This window comes from Prionailurus viverrinus, chromosome E1, assembly GCF_022837055.1.
Source record: "Prionailurus viverrinus isolate Anna chromosome E1, UM_Priviv_1.0, whole genome shotgun sequence".
Taxonomy (NCBI): Eukaryota; Metazoa; Chordata; class Mammalia; order Carnivora; family Felidae; genus Prionailurus; species Prionailurus viverrinus.
Window position 1 is genome coordinate 9,994,309 of NC_062574.1, and position 21,972 is coordinate 10,016,280.

General features: G+C 41.9%; 1 protein-coding gene across 7 annotated transcripts in view; it reads right to left on the reverse strand.

The window, feature by feature from the left end:
- The window catches only part of SPECC1 (sperm antigen with calponin homology and coiled-coil domains 1), a 286,669-nt gene that overhangs the window by 140,146 nt on the left and 124,551 nt on the right, over nt 1-21,972 (reverse strand). The window contains exon 1 of one of the 7 annotated variants that reach the window (XM_047834071.1): nt 11,506-11,736. The exons of the other annotated variants lie outside the window; for them this stretch is intronic. Coding sequence (XP_047690027.1) covers nt 11,506-11,545 — 40 coding nt within the window. The 5' untranslated portion in view covers nt 11,546-11,736. Of the gene's footprint in view, nt 1-11,505; nt 11,737-21,972 lie in introns of those variants that run through there. 7 annotated transcript variants of the gene reach the window in all.

A 21,972-nucleotide genomic window follows, 5' to 3' on the forward strand; every position in this document is an offset into this window, starting at 1 on the left:
ACTTCAGAGCTAACCTTGCATACACACCCTTTTACCCATATGAGACAACAAGGAACCAAAAAAAACTTACAATAATTCATCTTTCATGTTAAAAAAAACAAAAACAAAACCAAAAGGGGTATTAAGGAAAATGTGACCTAAAATGGGATTATAAGAGGAAATTTTTTTTTAAGTTTATTTATTTATTTTCAGAGAGAGAGCGAGTGAGCTCAAGTGCAAGTGGGAGAGGGGTAAAAGGGTGGGGGGGGGGGGAGAGTGAGAGAAAGAGAGAGAGCAGGAAAACAGATTCAGGGCTCGAACTCACAAACTGTGAAATCATGACCTGAGCTGAAATCAAGAGTCAGATGCTTAACCAACTGAGCCACCCAGACTCCCCAGGGAAAAAAATTTTAAATCCGTGAAATCATTATGTCTAACAAGAAAAATCATAACATCAAGATGAACGGCAAAAAGGTATGTTACAAAATTTAGCAATGATTTCTGATCTTCTGAAGGACAGTATCTCCAATTAACAGAGGACATTTGTGCCATCATCACTAGGATCTAACTCTCTAAGAGTTTACTGTTTACTACAGAGGTCTTATACATTCCTTATTTCTCCCCCAGATTCTATACACATTTCTTATAGTGTGAACGTGACCTTCTAATAAACCACTGTTTCTGGTTATTATTAGCATAAAGCTACTGATACAAACACACATACCTACATACACACATACTGCATGTATATGCATATTCATACATATATGATATACTGTATATATATAAAATATATACAACAAAATTTTATATATATGATATAAAATATATATAACAAAATTATATAAATATATATGCATGCATTTCCTAGCTATTTACTGAGTTCTCATTCATTCTGATAGTTTTTCAGTTAATCTTCCTGGCTATTCTAGCAAGAAAATTATAGGACCTACAAATAATGCTACTTTTGTCTCATTTTCAATAAATATTATTTTTAAACATCTTACTGCTTTGGCTAGTCTATCTGAAAACAATGTCCTGTATGGGCACCACTGTTATTTTCCTGACCTTTACAGGAATGTTTTTAGTTTCCTGTTAAGCATGGTGTGTGCAGCTTTCAGACCATTTTATTTATTATCTTAAGAAAGGATCCATTCATTCCTATTAAATGTTTCTAAGGTATATGTTAAATTTTATTAAATGTATTACGGATATACAGATGAAAATTTTTTTCTTTAAATTCACTGTTGGCATAAATTCATAGAATAATATTATTGCATTCTTGGAATGAACCAGTTTTACAGTGGCATAATAGTTTTTAAATATATGGTTGGATTAAACTTGGCTTATATTTCGATTAGGACTTGTATATCAACATCAGTAAGAAGGTACTCTGGCTTTCTTTGTTAGCGCTATCTTTGAAACGTTTTGGCTTCACAGTACTAGTATTACTTTTGTGAAAATAAATTGGAATGTTTTCCATCTTTTACGTACTTCAGAATATTTTCCAAGTTTCTATTATTTGAGTATTACCGTCACAATTCTATTTGTACTTACTTGTCTGATTATGTATTTAATTTTTTTTGCACGAACTTAACATTGACTTTTTCTTTTAGCCCAACTTCATCCTAAGCAGCATAGATTTGATGTACTAGTTATAATTTTTCTGACACATTTGAAATTAATTATTAAAATAAGAAACAGTCATCTGTATATATCTCAAATCATTACCTGTACCCTCTATAATATGGCAATCTTTGGGAAACAAGGCGTTAGATGACTTTAAATATCACGGAAATTATATTTTTCTTGTATTTAAAGAACTTTACCTATTAAATCATCTGGGTTCAGGGATATTTTTGGAGCTTTTAAGTTACTTTGTGATGTCTTCCAAAATTACTCTTCTGTCCAACCGTTTCGTTTCTTCAGGAACTGATTTTATAGTTTCATTTTCATGTTCATCAAAATTTTATATTTTTATTCTATTTTTTTAAACCACGTCTTTGAATATGTGCATTCTTAAATGCAAATCTGGGATATTTCTGTTCTCTTCTTTTTCTTAGTCTAACTATGGTTAGACATTGTTTTTTGTTTTCTCTACTTCATTGTTTTAACAAAAAACATACTCTTACATTTTTAACTGAAGGTGTTCTTTTTCTTTTTTGTTCATTCATATATCCATTCATTCAACAAATATTCACCATGTGCCAAGCATGTATCAGGCAGTGTGCTAGGTGGTAAGAGGGTGGGTAAGAGGAGGGTGAGACATGGGGTACCTGGGTGGCTCAGGCAGTTAAGTGTCCAACTCTTGATTTTGGCTCCGGTCATGATCTCAGAATTCGTGAGTTTAAGCCCTGCATCGGGCTCTGCGCGGACAGTGTAGAGCCTGCTTGGGATTCTGTCTCTTCTCTCTGCCCCTCCCGCGCTTGCTCTCTGTATCTTTCTCAAAAATAAATAAAAATTTAAAACTCAAAAGAAAAAAGAAAAAAAAGAGGGGGATGAAACAGCCACAGTTATAATCTGCTTCATTAATTTCTGCCTTTTCAAAAAACACCTTCCTGTTTTCCCAGATTTATTTTCTTGTTTATTTCCTAATTTTCTGAGTATAGTAATTAACTTATTTTCATTGTTTCTTTTCAGACATCAAAAAATTTCAGAGGAACGAACTTGCTTATTTGTAACTTGATGAAGCACTCCATAATCATTTTTTAATAAATTGTTGTTCTCAGTTCTTTCTTGGGTCAAACTTTACCAAATGGATTAAGTTTTTTAAATTTCAACTTTTATTATCTACAGTTTTACTGCATTATGATATAACAGAGTGACCATAAAATTTCCCTTAAGAGACTATAATGAGGCTTTCTTTCTGGAACAGGACAGATCAATGTTTTAACCATTCCATGAACAGTTTAGAAAAACTGTGTAAGACATATTGTTGAATTCTCTCGTTTTTACTTGTGAGTCTATTTTAATGCATTTCTAATAGGTTCTGCAGGAGTCACTCTTCCAAGGTTTGCTGGTTAATGTGCTGGAGTTTGTGAATGCTACTTTTTCTTCTTCAACATAGAAGGTCCTGTCTGATTTAAGGTACCCTGTGGTGCCTGTGGAGGGTAGGGGAGGAAAGTCTGTCACCGATACTATTGTTTCAGTAGAATGACTCTGTAAGTCAGACAAAGCCATAGAGATAGGCACAATTAAAGCCACAGAGATAGGCACAATTAAATGACATTTTGTATTACTATCAAGAAAGATACTGGCCTTAAGAGACAGACAGTGTAAGAAAAGCAGGTAGTGTTCTATCAAGTCACAAGTCTTTGGAGTCAGAGGGGAAATATTTATATCTAAATGCCAAAGAAGTACAGACTCTAATTAAGTGACGTGGCCATTTGAACGGAGGTCTAAGGCTCCCAATTAGGAGCTGTTAAGAATTAAGGAAAATATAACTTAAATCTAAGTTTGTTTGTCACAATGGGCATTATGACCACCTCCTTCCTCAAGTTTTGAAATCACTATGCAGAGAGATTACACAGATCTTGAACCTAGAATTCTACACCCAGAAAAACTATCAGTAAAGACAAGGTAAAACAACAGATCCTCACATAAAGGTTGAGAAAACCTATCATGAGTAGACTATCTTTGTACATGCTCAAACCAAATATGCTCCCACCACAGCAAAAGGAGCTCCCGTGGGTATTTGGAGTCCAGAGTAACAATCCTGTCCTTGTCCCTGCTAGAGGCCTCTGTTGCTTAAAAGCCTCACCTGGGATGAAATTCCTGTATTATTTATAAAAAAATACTTACATTAACTTTTTTTTTTACTTTTTTTTTTAATGTTTATTTTTGAGACAGAGAGAGACAGAGCATGAATGGGGGAGGGCAGAGAGAGAGGGAGACACAGAATCGGAAGCAGGCTCCAGGCTCTGAGCCATCAGCCCAGAGCCCGATGCGGGGCTCAAACTCACGGACCGCGAGATCGTGACCTGAGCCGAAGTCGGACGCTCAACCGAATGAGCCACCCAGGCGCCCCCTAAACTAACTTTTTAATCCTAAAATGATTTAGAATTAAGTAGAGAAGTATTTAAAACAATTAAATGAGGGGCGCCTGGTTGGCTCAGTAGGTGAAGCATGTGGCTCTTGATCTCAGGGGTCGTGAGTTCAAGCCCCTCGTTGGAGGTGGAGCCTACTTAAAAAAATAAAATAAAATAAGAATTAAATGAGTAGTAATTATGTAATTACGTATGTGTGTAAGCAGTATTATGTACTAAGAAATACTTGCAGTTTGGGATTCTATTTTTAACATTTAGGGGAATTAGACGTATAAAGAGTTCAGATCAGCCCTTGATTCCAATCTAAAATGTGTAATTGAGCAATTAATTTGTAATTTTAATTCGAAGTGTGTATCTTACATATACACACACACATAGAGACAATGTGTGTTCTGAGATATATAAGAGGAGTTAAGAATCTCTGTTTATAAATGTAATTATTAAGTATATAAGACTTTAAAAAACTGGACTGGTTTATCAGACCTAACAGGAACCTAAATATATGCAGCATGTATATTTTGCTTTCTGTCTTAATCTGGAAGGGGGTCTTTTTTTTTTTTAACAGAGATTTTAACCCATTCACATTTATTACAGTAATAGACATTTTTTATCTTATCTGTTTTTTCTATGTATTATCACTGCTCTTTGATACATACATCATTTTTAATCCTAAAAGAGCACATTTTCCAAAGTATGTCTCTCAGAACACTAGTTCCACTCCGAAATCCTTCCATGGTACAAAATACCTCTGAGAAAAATTCCTATTCTGAGAATATTCTCTTCTTAGTGAATACTGTAAAAAATTTGATGAGTCCTTGAAATTTAATGCCAACAGAAGCCATTAATTCATTTGACTCAAGCCTTCTGACCAACACCACTCCCCTCCCCAAGCCCCAAACTTCTATGAATAAGATCAAGCAGACAACAAAAAATATTTTGGAAAGAGAAAATGGAATTTTAAAAGTCAACAGGAAAACTGTAAGAAAAAGGTGAATATAGAGAGTGACAGAATATATAGAGGACCACAGGAAATACTCCAGCCAAAGCAAAGGAATGCAAACACAGAGAAAGATCAGCGAAGTAGTGGGCTAACCCAAGAGTGAGACAGGACCAGGGGGAACCAAGTCCAAACTAAAACATGCTTCTCGGACACTTTCTATGTGTGAGGCTGTTCTAATCCTTCACCGGTTTTAACAACAACCTTACGAGGTACGTTATATTAGTAACTCCTTTTCTAGATGACAAAACTGAGGCTCAGAAAGCCTAAATCACTTGTCTAAAGTCTCAGAGCTGGAAGTGACAAAACTGGGATTTGCACAGTCTGGCTCCAGAGCCCAAAGTCTTAACCACCCTGCTTTTCGTCTTCAAAAAGAAAATAAATTCTCCATAATAATGGAAGTAAAAGGGAGAAGCTCCAAAACAGGATAAAAGCATGTTAAGATCATTTTAAAAGTAAATAATTATAATACCTGCACTACCTCCCTTCCAATCTTACTCCTTGCTTTTCTTTTAAAGTAATGTCTTCTGCCACAGGTCACAAGGTAAGCAATGTAAGATTACATTTCCTTCTCTCTAAGTCTAAATGCACTCCCTGGTTGCCCAGTAAATAATACATATGCGATCCTAATATGTTAAATACTGATTAGTTTTCAACTTTCAATCTACAGACAATGCACAGAAGATTTAATTATACTAATTATGGAACAGAACATTCTAGCCACATGAAAGGTTGAGAGGCAGACCAGGATAGGGTGTGAAGGATAAAATGGAAAAGACAGTTGAAATTTGAGGATGTTATATCCTCATTTACCTAGCCAAGGACACTGTTTAAAGTTGGTCAGTGAAGAAATGCAGGTGGAAGGAAGGAAGGAAGGAAGGAAGGAAGGAAGGAAGGAAGGAAGATGGTAAACAATAGAATTCCTTAGAATTCTAATTTTTTTTTTTTTAGTTTATTTATTTTTTGAGAGAGAGAGGGCAAACAGAAGAGGGGCAGAGAGAAAGGGAGAGAGAGAATCCCAAGCAGGCTCCGTACTGTCAGTGCGGAGGCTGATGCGACCATGACCTAAGCTGAAATCAAGAGTTGGATGTTTAACCGACTGAGCCACCCAGGTGCCCCAATTTCCCTAGAATTCTAAAGTGAAATACAGTAAAAGACTATACACCCACAACTATATTCCCCCATTGGCATTTTACCATACTAACAAGAACATCAGAAAATTTATGTATGACTTGCAGAAATGGGGGGGGGGGGCGGGGAGTAGAGGCATATACTAGTAAAAATGCACTAATTCCTGAAGTTTCACAGTAAAGGTTAGTATATAGCCTTGAAAGCTACTAAGTCAAGAAATAGTACAGGCATAAGAGGCATAGCGTATTATGTAGAATGATGGAGGTAACCATCATTTCTTTGAAATGCCCCCCAAAATAAGATAGGATGATGGATGGAAGGATGAATAGATGGATATATATATAAAGCAAATGTAGCAAAATGTTAACTGCAGATCTAGACGGTGGATATATGGGTGCTTACAGGTCTTTCATTTTTCTGATTAAATTTTTCTTAATACTGACACAGATGCGGTTGGGAGTGGATACCATGTCTGGAAAGAGATTGCCAGTATTCACCAATATTGCTGCTGTCTGTCCTCTGCCTGGCATCCACAAAGATGTTTTCCAGTCCCTCAGCATCCAGGTGGGGCCGTGTGACTGAAACTGGCCAGTAGAGCCTGGGTGGAAATGATGTGCGTCACTTCCAGGCCTGGCCCGTAGAATCTCCTGCGGTATCCTCCATGAATCCTCCCCTGAATGCTGGTACATCCAAGTGCAACCCAGCAGCCAGGCGCTAAGGATGAACGTTCGCAGGCTTGAGTCTCTAACAAACGTCTAACTGCCCAGACTGCCCCCGACTCACACCGGACTGTGATGTAAGCGAGAAACCAACTTTTAGAGTCTTCAGTGGCTATTTGGGGATTTGTCTTTAACCAGTTAGCATTCACTGTAACTAATACAAAGTAGGACCTAAGCGGGTAGAAGTAGAAGTTTCGCTTTCGTTTCACATCATTTGCATTTATTTAAACACATAAATGCAGGGGCACCTGGCTGGCTCAGTCGGAAGAGCATGCGACTCTTGATCTCAGGGTTGTGAGTTTGAGCCCCAAATTCGGTGTAGAGATTACTGAAAAAATTAAATAAACTAAAAAAATAAAATAAAATAAAAAATAAGTACATACATGCAAATTTAAGGTAAACAGCAAGCAAAAATCAGCTAGTAGTGAAACCGGGGAAAGCCTACTAAACTCACCTTTGACTAAGGCCTTCTTTAGCATTATCAGGCATCTTTGTGTGAATATAAAAAGGCAAAACTGCAAAATGGCACCCCTATCTCTGGACTGATACAACCCCACCTGGGCCCTCTCATCCCTTTATATCCAGGTGCCTTTGAACAGTGCACAACCAACACAACCATACCCAATAGCCCTGTCTACAATGCAGGTCTGACAACCTGGTTGGAAACTGAAAGACTGCTAACATCTAGAACTTCTAGTTCTAGGGAACTTCTAGGAAGTAAAAGTAATCAACAGGTTCTCATTCTAGCTGCCCTCATTCATGGATATGTTCATGTCTTTTACTTGATCCATTTCTCCTGCCCATCCTGTAATACAATACCACAATGAAGCCACAATGACCCAACTCAAAGGATCACAGACACCACAAAAGAGGAATCCTGCTGCTACCATGGCCAATTCCAGGGCTAGAAAAGGTGTGCCCCGGAGAGGACAAGGTGCTTCCAACTGGAAGAGAGAAGACATGGGGGTTAATTCCAGCCCTTTCAAGCCTAGGGTCTAAGATGGGGATCTAAGATGGAAATTTTACCTCATTTACTCTTTAAATAGACCATCCCTGCCCAAGCAACTGAGGTTCCTGCGGAAGGCAGCCATGAGATGTGCCACCTGGATCTCTATTCAAGAAAGAACTTGGCGTTCAGCTACAAGAACTGCAGTTAGCTGACACCTCCAGCTGTTAGTGCCACCAGGGTCCCAGGATTCAACCTGGCTTTTGAGCTGAAGGTGCCTTCTTCCCAGGCAGCCTCCAGCAGTGACTGACCACAGCAAGAACACTAGGGATTGGCCATTTCTGCCCAATCGAGCTCCCTCAATCAGTTGGCCAGGGCCTCGCCACAGCTGCAGAGCTATCTGAGGCTCTCCCTGCCCAAACCTGCCACCCCCTCCTTTCCTTTCATACGCGCTGGATCTGCATCATGGCCTAAAACTCTCCCAGCCCAGTTCTGGCTTCCCACGCCTTTTGTGTTTGTCAGGTCTCTCATAAACTTCTTTCATTCCTAATTCTATTTAACGATATTTTTTGAAGTAATCTCTATACCCAACGTGGGGCTTGAACTCATGATCCCAAGATCAAGAGCCTCGTACCCCATGGACTGAGCCAGCCAGGCGCCCACCCCCGCTCCTGCCACCCCCCCCCCCAAGTCTTTTTAAAAGTCTGCATCTCAAAGGACAAAAGTAACACAATACAAGAAACTATGTAAAAATCACACTTGGGTGTTGCTCTTCCCTTGTCCAGCCTTCCTGTTTCCCCCCCCTTACCTCTACCACTCATCTCTGGGCCCCTTGTTGTGACGACCCACTGAAGCACTTGTTCTGGTTCTAGTCCAATATACCACAACTGACACTGGGAGGCCCCCATCGCATCCTTGCCCTCAGGGTAAAGCAGAATGAAGACAGATTAATCTTTGACAAAACTCTGATTTCAAAAGTTTTTTGATGCATTCTACAGCATTTCATCATTGTATGAAGAGACCAGTTAAAATTGGGGCGCCTGGGTCGCTCAGTTAGTTGAGCATCTGACTCTTTATTTTGGCTCAGGTCATGATCTCATGGTTCATGAGGTCGAGCCCTGCATGGGGCCCTGCGCTAACAGTGCAGAGCCTACTTGGGATTCTCTCTCTCCCTGTCTCTTTGCCCTTCCCCCACTCAAGTGCATGTGTACATTCTTTCTCTCTCTCTCTCTCAAAAAGAAATAAATAAACTTTAAAAAAAGGGATTAAGAAAAGAGACCAACTAAAACTATATTCATACTTTCAGGTCACCCTAGTCCCTAAGATTTCCTAATTGGTGATCTTTACTTGCAGCGAATCAGATTGAGTTCCCATTCTGAAATTATAGTCATTGAAAAATGCAATAAAATAAGTCACTGGCATAAAAGCGGTCTTTTCATCTCCTGTCCATTAGAATGCTTTACAAAGCAAAGCCACTTAGAAACTGGAACCCAAATAACTCTTTTTTTAAAGGTTTTTTTAAAGTCTATTTTTATTTATTTCGAGAGAGAGATTGAGAGCAAGCAGGGGAGGGGCAGAGAGAGGGAGATAGAATCCCAAGCAGGCTCCACACTGCCAGCACAGAGCCCCATGTAGGGCTCAAACTCACAAACCATGAGATCATGACCTGAGCCAAAGTCAAGAGTCAGACGCTTAATCAACTGAGCCACCCAGGCACCCCTAAGGTTTTATTTTTTTTATTATTAAATTTATTCTTGATGTTTATTTATTTTTGAGAGAGACAGACAGAGTGCGAGTAACGGAAGGCAGAGAGAGAGGGACACAGAATCCAAAGCAGGGTCCACACTCCACACTGTCAGCACAGAGCCTGATGCAGGGATGGAACCCACAGACCGTGAGATCATGACCTGAGCTGAAGTCTGACGCTAAACTGACTGAGCTACCCAGGCATCCTGATTTTATTTTTAAGTAATCTCCACACCCAACGTGAGGCTCCAACTCACGACTCTAAGGTCAAGAGTCACATGCTTCATCAACTGAGCCAGCCAGACGCCCTGGAACCTAAAGAACTCTAACAAGGTGGGGTGGCAGGGCGGGGGGTGGGGGTGGGGGTGTCTCTTTGCAATTTGACACAAAGGAAATGAGTTTTTACAATACCTGGGCAGCTGTGTACCAGGGAGAGGTGTTTTTAAAGTGTTACATATCTTTGACCTAACAGTTTATTATAGGGCTCTTTACGACAAAGGCATTATTTTGCAAATATTGGTTATTCTGCCCAAAGAAGTTTGGATACAGGCCGTGAACTTTAGAGAGTTGCCCCTATGTAATCTACACAGTAACCCCATCTCTGATGTTTTTCTACACACTATTCCCGTGTGGCAAAGTTTTCCATCCTGGTTGTTGTACCAGTCCAGTGAACCACAACTGCCGAGGAGGCACCCCACCTAGAGGCACCCCTCCTGGGCCCAGTCCCAAGGATACGGCCTGAGTCCCCTTGGCCTCCCTGTCAAGACAGACAGCTAAGGCACTGGGCAGTAAGCGAAGAGTGATGAATGGACCGAGGCTACGAAGATCGAGGGTTTAATTACAGCCCTGCTCCCGATCCCAGGGCTGTCACTGAACACAAGTCACTGCACCTCTCAAAGCCTCAATTTCCTCATTCAAATCTCAATTAAAAAATTACACCCTTGAGAACATTTTTAAGAGTTCTGACTCTGTCTTGGGAACACATACCCGCCGCCTGCCATTCCAGGATTCCAGCATTAAGTGGACCATCTCTCCCCAATCAGGCAAGATGTAATTTTTGAGGCTAAATTAAATTCCACTTCCTTCATGTGACAGTATGGAAATGTTCTGGCTTTGTTTTTAAATGCAACCCCGTGGTTGCAGCATCTAAATCTGTGCCGGAGGCCAGGATGATGAACCAGAAGATGACAACTAGAGCCCAGCTGACTCTCCAACCAGGCTCGCTTAATTTCTGAGGAAATAAAAATTTGATAAGCCGCTGAAGTTTCTGGTATCCCAGAAAAAGCACAGACTATTTTGGGTAAGAAACAGTCACAATCAAGCCCTTGGTCTGAGTATGAGTAACAGATCTGCTGACGGGCTGCCACCTTCCACGGGACTCCAGAAAGTGTGTGATACGCAAATGATGCACCGCAAAATGGACAATGAACCAGAAAACACTGCCAAGTCACACTTTTCGTTGCAAATGCCCAGAAAGTCTGCAGGAACTGCCTCCACCCACCGTATTCGAGACCCTGGCTGGGCGGCAGACAGGAGGGGCAAGTCAGACTCCACTACGAAATCTGGGCAGAACCCTCCCCCATCCCACCCCCACCCCCCCACCCCCCCGCCCCGACCCCTCTCTCCACCGGCCTGGCCTGCGTGCGCCGGGCCACGGAGACCGGCTCCCTCCCGCCCCACTCGCCGCGTCCGGGCAGACCCAGAGCTTCCAGGTACGTGTTTATGGTGAGTGGCATTTCCGTGTCGCGGAACAGGCACAGGTAATTTCACAACCCCACTAGCGCATTCCAAAGGCAAGAATCACATCCCGGGAACTTCACCTTTCCACTCGCCCCTTGAGCGCCCGCGGGCAGCGCGGCGGCCGCTGGCCCGAAAGGCGGGTGGGGGAAGGGCGCCGGGCCGGGGAGGGGGCGCGGCGCGACCCCCGCAAACAGCACAGACCTGGTTCGGGATCCTCGGGCCGACCCGAGTGGTTGCCCATGCTCGGCCGACTCGGGCAACGGCCGGCTGGCCGGCCTCGGACACGGTGTCCGCCGTGCTGCAGCTCGCGCCGGCTCCGGCGGGCGAGGCAGCTGCGTCCGGCGGGTCCGCTCCAGTCAAAGAAAGGGCCGGGCGCCTTCCAGTTCCCGGCGGCCGCCGGCGGAGCCGCTCCTTGCCCGCGCGGGCGGGCCCCGCCCACCTCATCTGCATAGTGCCCGCCCGGCGAGGCCCGCCCACCTTATCTGCATAGTGCCCGCCCGGCGAGGCCCGCCCACCTTATCTGCATAGTGCCCGCCCGTCTCGTCTGCATATCGCTCTAGAGCATCCAAAGGGTCCCTCCCAGGCGTGGGAGGGCCGCACCGGCAGACGGATTCGGGCCTCTAGGGGCGGACGCTGAGAACTGCAGCTGGACAAGGTAGGCTGGAAAAACCCCACTGCGGGGAGGCTGAAGCCAAGTGCCGCAAGAAAGGCAAAATCCTGCGCGTGAGAAATTCGATCGCATGTCGGGACAGGAACAACCTAGGGTTGGCACAGTACAGGCGCTTAGTGATTTCCTGGGTAAACGAAAGAATGGACGCACAAGCAACTCTTGCGGAGGGCGTGAAGAAAAATAACCCTTTAACAAGGACTCGCCTGTTATTCAAGATGGTAAATACTACCGCAAATAATAAAAATGCATACTAATCCTTAGTGGTAATCTTTTTTGCTGCTATCAGAAATGACTAACTTCTGGAAATTACCCTGGACAACTTTCATAGTTAATCTGACAGTGAAAAAAACGTAGAAATAACTAAATCTTGCTGTGAAACATATTTAGCACTAATAAAAAGATGAATGGAATGACTGGTTGTTTCCTGCATTACTTGACCGCTATGGCCCAATCCCAGTTCTTATCTTACTTATCAACATGTTAGGTCACCACTGATCACTCTTGACCCCTCAAAACAGGAGGAGGAGTCCAGACACCAGGACCCCACACCCTCCTGGTTTTCTGCCCACCTCTCTGCTCCTCCTCCCAATCCCCTTTGTTGGCTTCTCCCCATCTCCTTGATCTCTAGCACCTGGAGGCTCGTCGCCCCTATCCACTCTAACTTGGCCAGTGTCACCAACTTGTGGCTTTCATTTATTTATTTTTTTTTTTTTTAATTTTTTTTTTCAACGTTTATTTATTTTTGGGACAGAGAGAGACAGAGAATGAACGGGGAAGGGGCAGAGAGAGAGGGAGACAGAGAATCGGAAACAGGCTTCAGGCTTCGAGCCATCAGCCCAGAGCCCGACGCGGGGCTCGAACTCACGGACCGCGAGATCGTGACCTGGCTGAAGTCGGACGCCCAACCGACTGCGCCACCCAGGCGCCCCGACTTTCATTTATTTTTTAATGTTTGTTTATTTTATTTTGAGAGAGAGAGTGGGGGGGGCATAGAGAGAGGGAGAGAAAGAATCCCAAGCAGGCTCCACCCCATCAGTGCAGAGCCCAAGGTGGGGCTTGATTTCACCAACCTCCAGATAGTGACCTAAACCAAAGTCCAGAGTCTAACGCTTAATGGACGCAGTCATCCAGGTGACCCCCCAAACTTGTGGCTTTAAAATACCACCTATATATCTTCAGCCTGGTACTCTCTGCTGTATTCCAGACTCATTTCACCAACTACCTTCTTGACACCTCCACTTAGGTGTCTTAAGAAGCATCTCCAGTTTAACTGGAAAAAACCCAAATTCTTGATTTTCTTTCATAGATGTCTCATACAGTCTTCTCCACCTCCATAAATGGAATATGTCAGAATACATGTCATAAATGCCACCGCGTCTCAGCACTTCTCACCACGTTCACTGCTACCATCTGGTCCAAGCCATTGCCCATCCTACCAGGATGATTCCAACTGCTTCCTACCCAGGCTCCCATCTTCTGCCCCCAGCCTCTTTATAGTCTAGCATGGTGCTCCCAAAACTCAGTTCAGTCTAATCATATCCCACCTCCACTTACAGTGATCCAATAGCTTTCTGTCTCACTTGGAGGAAAAGTCAACACACTTACCCTGACCTCCACCGAATAATTTTCCCCTCCTTCCATTCGTGGACTCACCTTCCCCCTCTCACACTGCTTTTACTACAGCAAGCTCCTCCTCACTGTTGCTCAAGTAAGCCAATCATACTCCCACCCCAGGGCCTTTGCAGTTGTTGCTCCCTCTGCCCGGATTCCTCTTCCCCCACAGTCCTACATATTATAGACCACATGGTCCACTCTCTCTCACTCCCTAAGTCTCTGGTCAAATGTCATTCTATTAAGAGGGGCTTCTCTTGTCACATTAAGTAGTAAGCCAGGCCCTCAGTGCACACGCTTCCCTGCTTTGTTAGCCTCCGTGACGTATATCACCATTCAGTATACTATATATTTTCTTGTCTACTGGCTTATTTTCTCCCCACTGGACTTCATAAAAACAGGTAATAAATGAATGACTTTACAGCCTGTACCATAAACCAATCAGCTCCTACACCTTACTTCCTTTTAATAGTACTGCCATGAGTTGATTTCGCCAACAAAACTGTTTGTCAAAGACAGATGCCATAGTTCTATTTCTGTAACCTACACAACCTAGTACAACACTGAGCACACAGAAATAAAAGTATTAAGGAAAAATAAATTGCATAGCATGATTTTCGAGCAGAAATGTGTACAAAATCAAGTTCAATCTCTGCCACCCCACTTTGTTAAAGCTGAAGAATAATCCCAGAAAAGATGGTTGACTTCCCAAAATATTTATGAAATGACAGACAAAGGCTGCAATTGTAAACACTGGAACAGTGACATAACTTCAATTTACAGAACAGTTACATCCTTATCCAGAGAGTTTTGAAAACTGATGAGTCATTTTATTAACCCCATAAAATGGAAAGGACTTAACCTGTGCCTTTTTATGACAACTAAATGAGACACCGACCCAACATACCTTCTGGACTCCTATGGCTCTCTTTTAAAGTCTAAAATATCTAGTCAGCTCCTGTATGTATTTTCTCTCCTTAACTGTTTTCAAATCTTGCCTCTCTCTTGTCTTTGCTGGCATTGGTCGAATCCAGGCCTTTAACATCATACAAGGATGAATTCGCATTAGCTTCCAGCTCACTTCTAGGTCTGCTACTGCTCAAATTCCCTCGTCACAAACCTACCAGAAATGCAAATCTGACCATAGCACACCTCTGTTTTTTTTTTTAATTTAAAAATTAAAATTTAATTTAAAAATTTTTTTAATTTATTGATTCATTTATTTATTTATCTATTTAGAGAGCACATGGGCGGGGGAGGGGCAGAGGGAGGGAAAGAGAGAGAGAGGATCCCAAGCAGGCCCCGTACCATCAGTGCAGAGCCCAATGCGGGGCTCGATCTCTCATACCATGAGATCGTGACCTGAGCCGAAACCAATTCAGATGCTTAACCGACTAAGTCACCCAGGTGCCCCAGCACGCCTCTGTTTAAAAGCTCCCCACAGGGGCGCCTGGGTGGTGCAGTCTGTTAAGCGTCCGACTTCAGCCAGGTCACGATCTCGCGGTCCGGGAGTTCGAGCCCCGCGTCAGGCTCTGGGCTGATGGCTCAGAGCCTGGAGCCTGTTTCCGATTCTGTGTCTCCCTCTCTCTCTGCCCCTCCCCCGTTCATGCTCTGTCTCTCTCTGTCCCAAAAATAAATGTTGAAAAAAATTTAAAAAAAAATAAAAATAAAAATAAAAAAATAAAAGCTCCCCACAGCACCCCTCTACCTTTAACATAAAGGCCCCAGTTCTTCAGCACAGTATACGGAGACCCTTCATAACCTTGCACCCCACCTCCACCCTCGTTATCTTAGCCTCATCTTTCAAAAGTACCTCCTTTTACTTTATATTCCGGCAACGAGATGCCCGTTGTGGTGCCTTGAACACACCCTGTTATTTCAGGCCTCTGTGCTTTGATGTCTACTATATTCCCTCTGATCTGATACTCTTCTATAAGCTGGCTGCCTGGCAAGTGCCTATTCATCTTTTAAATTTTTGCTCAGGCTAAAATCACTTCTTCCGGTGAGCCTGCCCATCTCGGCCAGAGTTAAATACTCTCTCCCTCATGAAACTTCTGCACCTTGTAAATGCTTGTCTTTTCCCAAAAACCACCTTATTTCAACCATTTGCCTTTTTAAAAAAAATTTTTTTTTAACGTTTATTTATTTTTGAGACCGAGAGAGACAGAGTGTGAATGGGGGAGGGGCAGAGAGAGAGGGAGACACAGAATCCGAAGCAGGCTCCAGGCCCTGAACTGTCAGCACAGAGCCTGACGCGGGGCTCGAACTCATGGACCGCGAGATTGTGACCTGAGCCGAAGACGGACGCTTAACCAACTGAGCCACCCAGGGGCCCCCCATTCGCCTTTATACAATTATAAACTCTTTGAGTGGCAGTGATGCTGTCTTAATAATTTTTGCATTCCTAGTATCTAATGTATAGTAGGCAAAATAAATCATATATTTATTTACTCTGTAATTCAGTTAAAATGCTAACTTCTCAAACAAACATAATCGCTCTGTGTTGGTTACTTGAACTTCTGAAGGATTCTTGGCTATCCAGAGAAATCCCATGTAACTGAAATGAGAAGACTAAATTACATAAAAGTCAAGTCTGCCCAAATTAATCTATGATTTTAACAAAATGCAAATTAATCATGAACTTAACGGGTTTATTCCAAAGTTCACCTGGAATAATAAGTGCACTGGCCAATCTGAGAAAATTTATAAGGAGAGAGCTCCTACTCGGCTCGGTTGGTAGAGCACACAACTCTTGATCTCAGGGTTGTGAGTTCAAGCCCCATGTTAGGTATGGAGATTACTTAAAAATAAAATCTTAAAACACAAAGAAAGAAAATTTACAAGAGGAAGAATAAAGAGGAGAGGTTTACCTTATTAGAATTAAAAACATGCCATAAAATTACGTAAGAAAAACTGTATAGTTATCACAGAATGGAAATGCCCCCCCCAAAAAAAATGATTTAGAAGAATTTAACATAACGTAGCACTTCAAATTAAGTGAGACCCACATCTCACCCTTTGTGCCAAAAATAGAGTCCAATTCAATATAAATTTAACTGTAAAACATGAAAATATGAAAGTCCCAGAAGTAAATGTGGATAAATATTCTTATAATATTGAAGGGTAAGGAAGCCTTTTTTATTGTCCCACTTTTCATTTTGAACATTTTCAAAGTCATAGAAAAGTGTGAAGAGAACACTACACCCTTATATATTTATCACCTACAATTACCAATTGTGGACATTCGCATTTGCTTCTTATCTCTGCCCCCTTCCATTTTTCTTTTCACGGCATCATTTGAAAGTATATGGTAGATATAATGACACTTCACCCCTAAATACTTCCACTATGATCTGCTAAGGCATTCTCCTCCTCCAATAGCATTATCACATCTAAGAAAAATAATATTTTCAAAATATCATATAGTATATAGCCTATATCAAAATTTCCCCAAACGTCTCCAAAATCTATGTATTTTTAAGCACCAAGATCCAATCAGTGTTAAGTGCTGTGTAAAGAAGACACATCCTCAAACAACCTTGACCAATGAGTTTGAGATGCTGATACATAGAGGTTGCCCGATAAAACTATCTTAAGAGGAGAGACGCCTGGGTGACTCAGTCCGTTTAGCCTCCAACTTTAGCTCAGGTCATGATCTCTCGCTTCGTGAGTTCAAGCCCTGCGTTGGGCTCTGTGCTAACAGTTCAGAGCCTGGAACCTGCTTTAGATTCTGTGACTCCCTCTCTCTCTGCCCCTCCCTCCCCCCCCAAAAATGAATAAACATTTAAAAATTTTGTTTAGGGGCACCTGGGTGGCTCAGTCGGTTAAGCGTCCGACTTCGGCTCAGGTCGTGATCTCGTGGTCCGTGAGTTCGAGCCCCGCGTCGGGCTCTGTGCTGACTGCTCAGAGCCTGGAGCCTGTTTCGGATTCTGTGTCTCCCTCTCTCTCTGACCCTCCCCCATTCATGCTCTGTCTCTCTCTGTCTCAAAAATAAATAAACGTTAAAAAAAATTAAAAATTAAAAAAAATAAAATAAAATAAAATAAAAATTTTGTTTAAAGGAGGTAGAGAAACTGAACGCACTCACAGTAATTATTCCTGAGGGCACAATCTCATAATTTTGTATATTAGACATCACTGTAAACGATACTTTTAAAGATAACTTTAAAAGCAGCGTGGTGAGGGATGCCCGGGTGGCTCAATTTGTTGGGCCTCTGACTTCTGCTTAGGTCATGATCTCGCAGTTCATGGGTTCCAGCCCCGCATCGGGCTCTGTGCTGACAGCTTGGAGCCTGCTTGGGATTCTGTGTCTCCCTCTCTCTTTACTCCTCCCCCTCTCATTCTCTGTCTCTCTCTGTCTCTCAAAAATGAATAAACATTAAAAAAAAATTTTTAAAGCAGCATGGTGAAAGGGCAGGTTGTGGTGATCACACACACGTGGGACAAATAAAATGCCAGAATGTGATGTGAATAGGATAAAACTTCCAGTGGGCTCTAAGAATGCTTATCTCAAGCAACAGGTGAAGGTAGAGCCAATGTGCTCCTAAGCCAGTATTAAATAACCTCAAAAATTACTCTAGTGATGATGAATGATGCTGAGGTCAAAGATGCCTGTGATGCTTGTTTAAAAATAGAGCAAAAAAAAAAAAAAATAGAGCAACAGTGCAACTTTAAATTGCTATATTTTACACAGTGTGTGCTTTCAAATGTAAAAGTGTGACTCAGTTGATAAATACTGTATTTTCTTTCTTTCTCTTTCTTTCTTTCTTCTTTATTTTTTCTTTTTCTTTCTTTCTTTCTTTCTTTCTTTCTTTCTTTCTTTCTTTCTTTCTTTCGTAGGCTCCATGCCCAACATGGGACTTGAACTCATGACCCCAAGATCAAAACTTGCATGCTCTACTGACTGAGCCAGTCAGGTGCCCCCAAATTCTGTATTTTCTATTTCATCTATATTTGAAATGTTTATTTAAGGGAGACCAAAAAAGGGTTTTAGAAATAGTCATTGAGGGGTGCCTGGGTGACTCAGTCAGTTAAGCATCCGACTTCGGCTCAGGTCATGATCTCGTGGTCTGTGAGTTTGAGCCCCACATCAGGCTCTGTGCTGACAGCTCGGAGCCTGGATCCTGTTTCGGATTCTATGTCTCCCTCTTTCTGCCCCTCCTCTACTCACGCTCTCTCTCTCTCCCTCTCTCTCTCAAAAATAAATACACATTTAAAAAATTTTTTTAAAAAAGAAAGAAATAGTAATTGAATATAAAGATCCCCTGATGGGGGCACCTGGGTGGCTCAGTCGATTGGGAGTTCGGCTCAGGTCATGATCTCACGGTCAGTGAGTTCAAGCCCCGCGTTGGGCTCTGGGCTGACAGCTCAGAGCCTGGAGCCTGCTTTGGATTCTGTCTCCCTCTCTCTGCCCCTCCCCAGCTCATGCTCTGTTCTCTCAAAAATGAATAAATGTTAAAAAATTTAAAAAAAAAGATTCCCTGATGTTTAGGCATGCATAATATGTGCATGGGTCCATTTTTATTAAAAAATATTATATGATATTGTCCATATTAGTGCATATAGAAATAAATTTGGACATGTATATAACCAATTACTACCAATAACTACATCTGAAAAAAGAGAGTTATGGAAGACTTTCTTTCTCCATAGCAAGTATCTCTAATGTCTTAACGATAAACATATGTTACTTTTATGATCAGAGCACACAAAAAGTTAAAAACAAAAACAAGAGTGTGTATCCTTAAACCCAGCAATTTGTCTTCTAGGAATGTGTTCAAAAGAAATAATTGCAAATACTCATAAACATCTAGCTTCCAAGATAATGATTCTTCACGTTTACTGAGAAATAATCACACGCCAGGGACTATTCTAAGTACTTTACATACTTTAACTTATTCAATTCCTTACCAAAATCCAATAAGATAAAGCTATTTTTTTTTTTTACCCCAATGAAAGATTAGAAAATGACCAAGAAGGTGGGGTGCCTTGGTGGCTCAGTCGGTGGAGCGTCTGACTTCAGCTCAGGTCGTGATCTCACAGTCCATGGGTTCGAGCCCCACGTCAGGCTCTGTGCTGACAGCTCAGAGCCTGGAGCCTGCTTCAGATTCTGTGTCTCCCTCTCTCTCTGCCCCTCCCCCGTTCATGCTCTGTCTCTCTCTGTCTCAAAAATAAACGTTAAAAAAAATTTTTTTTTAATAAAAAAAAAAGAAAGAAAGAAAATGACCAAGAAGGTAAATACCTTGACCAAGGTTACTTAGCCATAAGGTGGCAGAGCTAGGACTTAAACCTGTGTCGGGGGTACCTCAGGCTGTCCCCAGGTTTGGAGATTCCTAGACTGGCAGGACTCAGCATGTAGTTGGGCTCATGGCCATGCTGTGCTCCAGGCAGAGGATACAAAAAAGGAAAAGGACCCACGGCACAGGCCGAAGGAAACCAGATGCAAGCTTCCAAACAGGGGAGTCATAGAGGATGCCTAATTCCTCCAGCAACAAGTTGCGACAACACAAGTATGATGTCATATTAGAGGGCAGTTCACTAGAGACTCCAGACCCAGGTTTTTATCGGGGGCTGGTCACACAAGCACTTTCTGCCTAGCACCTGACAAAACTCCAGACTTTCTGAAGGACTGCAGATGCTCAGCATAAATCTCAGGGTTTGCACAGACAGTTTAGGCCCAGGGAACCAAGCTTGTCAGCTGGGATGCTGGAAACCAGCCTGAAATCCAAGTTCCCAGAAGCCAGCCAAGCGCCAACCTTGCAAGCAGCCTTTCTAAGGACAGCCATCCCAGGCCTGCTCCGTTCACTTTTTTCTGCACAGTGCCCCTTCCATTTAACTCCAGAATCTGTGCTCTTAACAAGTGTTCACTGCTTCTCTTCTGTTTGCAATGGCAAAAACCTGGGGAGAAAACCTTCTGGGTTGAGCATAAGTGGCCTAGTTAAATAAATGATAACAGCCACACAATGGCATCCTGTGCAGTCTTTAAAACAATGTGCCAGACATATAAGTTACAGAGCAGAACGATATATATATTAAAAATATAATTCATAAATTTTTGGTACATAAACAAAAAAGATCTGGATACCAACACCCAGATAAGCAGGAAAGGGTTGGGAAAATTATACCTCAAGCCTCTGATTAAAGGTGGCTCTATTTGAGTGGGTATGATTTTTATGTCTTTTATGTCCTTTTGTTGCCTGTCCACATATTTTAAATTTTGTCCTAATGTGCATGTACTGTTTTTTGCTTCAGTAATTTCAAAATTCACTTTGAAAGAAATCACATGTGTTCTTAAAATTACTTTCGGTAAAATTGCTTATGTTACCAAAAGATTCTTCTGTTTCTAGAAGGATTCTTCAAATAATTATTAATTCAGCATAGATACTTGACATATACTCATCTCTTCCCCATAACACTGTTAAGAACTTAGCTTAATCTGAAGGTAGTACTATATGACAATTCATATTTTTACTAAATACCATAGTGTCCATCTACCATTTTTTAATAACATGATATCAAACTGTAATTTAAATGTTACAAAAACTTCAAACAATCAAAATTAGAAAGAAATATTATAATGGCCTTCTATTCACCTAACAAACCAGTTTCAACAATTAGCAATTCGTGGTCAATCTTGTTTCATCGACCATCATCTATTTCTCTCTCTATCCTCAGTTATTTTGAAACGAATTGGTAAATGTTTCAGTCTATTTCTTTTGAGAGAGAGAGAGTGAGAATGAACAGGGGAGAGGCAGAGAGAGAGAAAGAGAGAGAATCCAAGCAAGCTCCACACGGTCAGCACAGAGCTCCAGGTAGGGCTTTAACCCACAAACCACGAGATCGTGACCTGAACCAAAGTCAGAAGCTTAACTGACTGAGCCACGCAAGTGCCCTTTGGATTTTTTAAAATCATGATTCATACTACCACACACCTATCAGAATGGTGAAAATCCAAAACATTGACAATATCAAATGCTGGTGAGGATATGGAGCGACAGCAATGTTCTTGGGCGTCGCTCTTGGGAACGCACCTGGAAATACAGTTCGACAGTTTCTTACAAAACTCAGCATATCCTTATCACAACCTGCTTATCATGCTCCTTGACAGTCACCCAAATGAGCTGGAAAGTTATGTTCGCACAAAGACCTGTCCACAAATGTTTCCAGCAGCTTTATTCGTAATTGCCAACACTTGAAAGCAATCAAGATGTTGAATGAATGAATGGACGAACAAAATGTGGTGCATCCAGACAATGGAATATTATTCGGTGCTAAAAAAGAAATGAGCCGTTGAACTACAAAAAGACATGAAGGGGCCGTAAATGCACCTTGTGAGTTAAGGAGGCCAGTCTGAAAAGGCTATATACTATAGGATTCGAAATATAGGA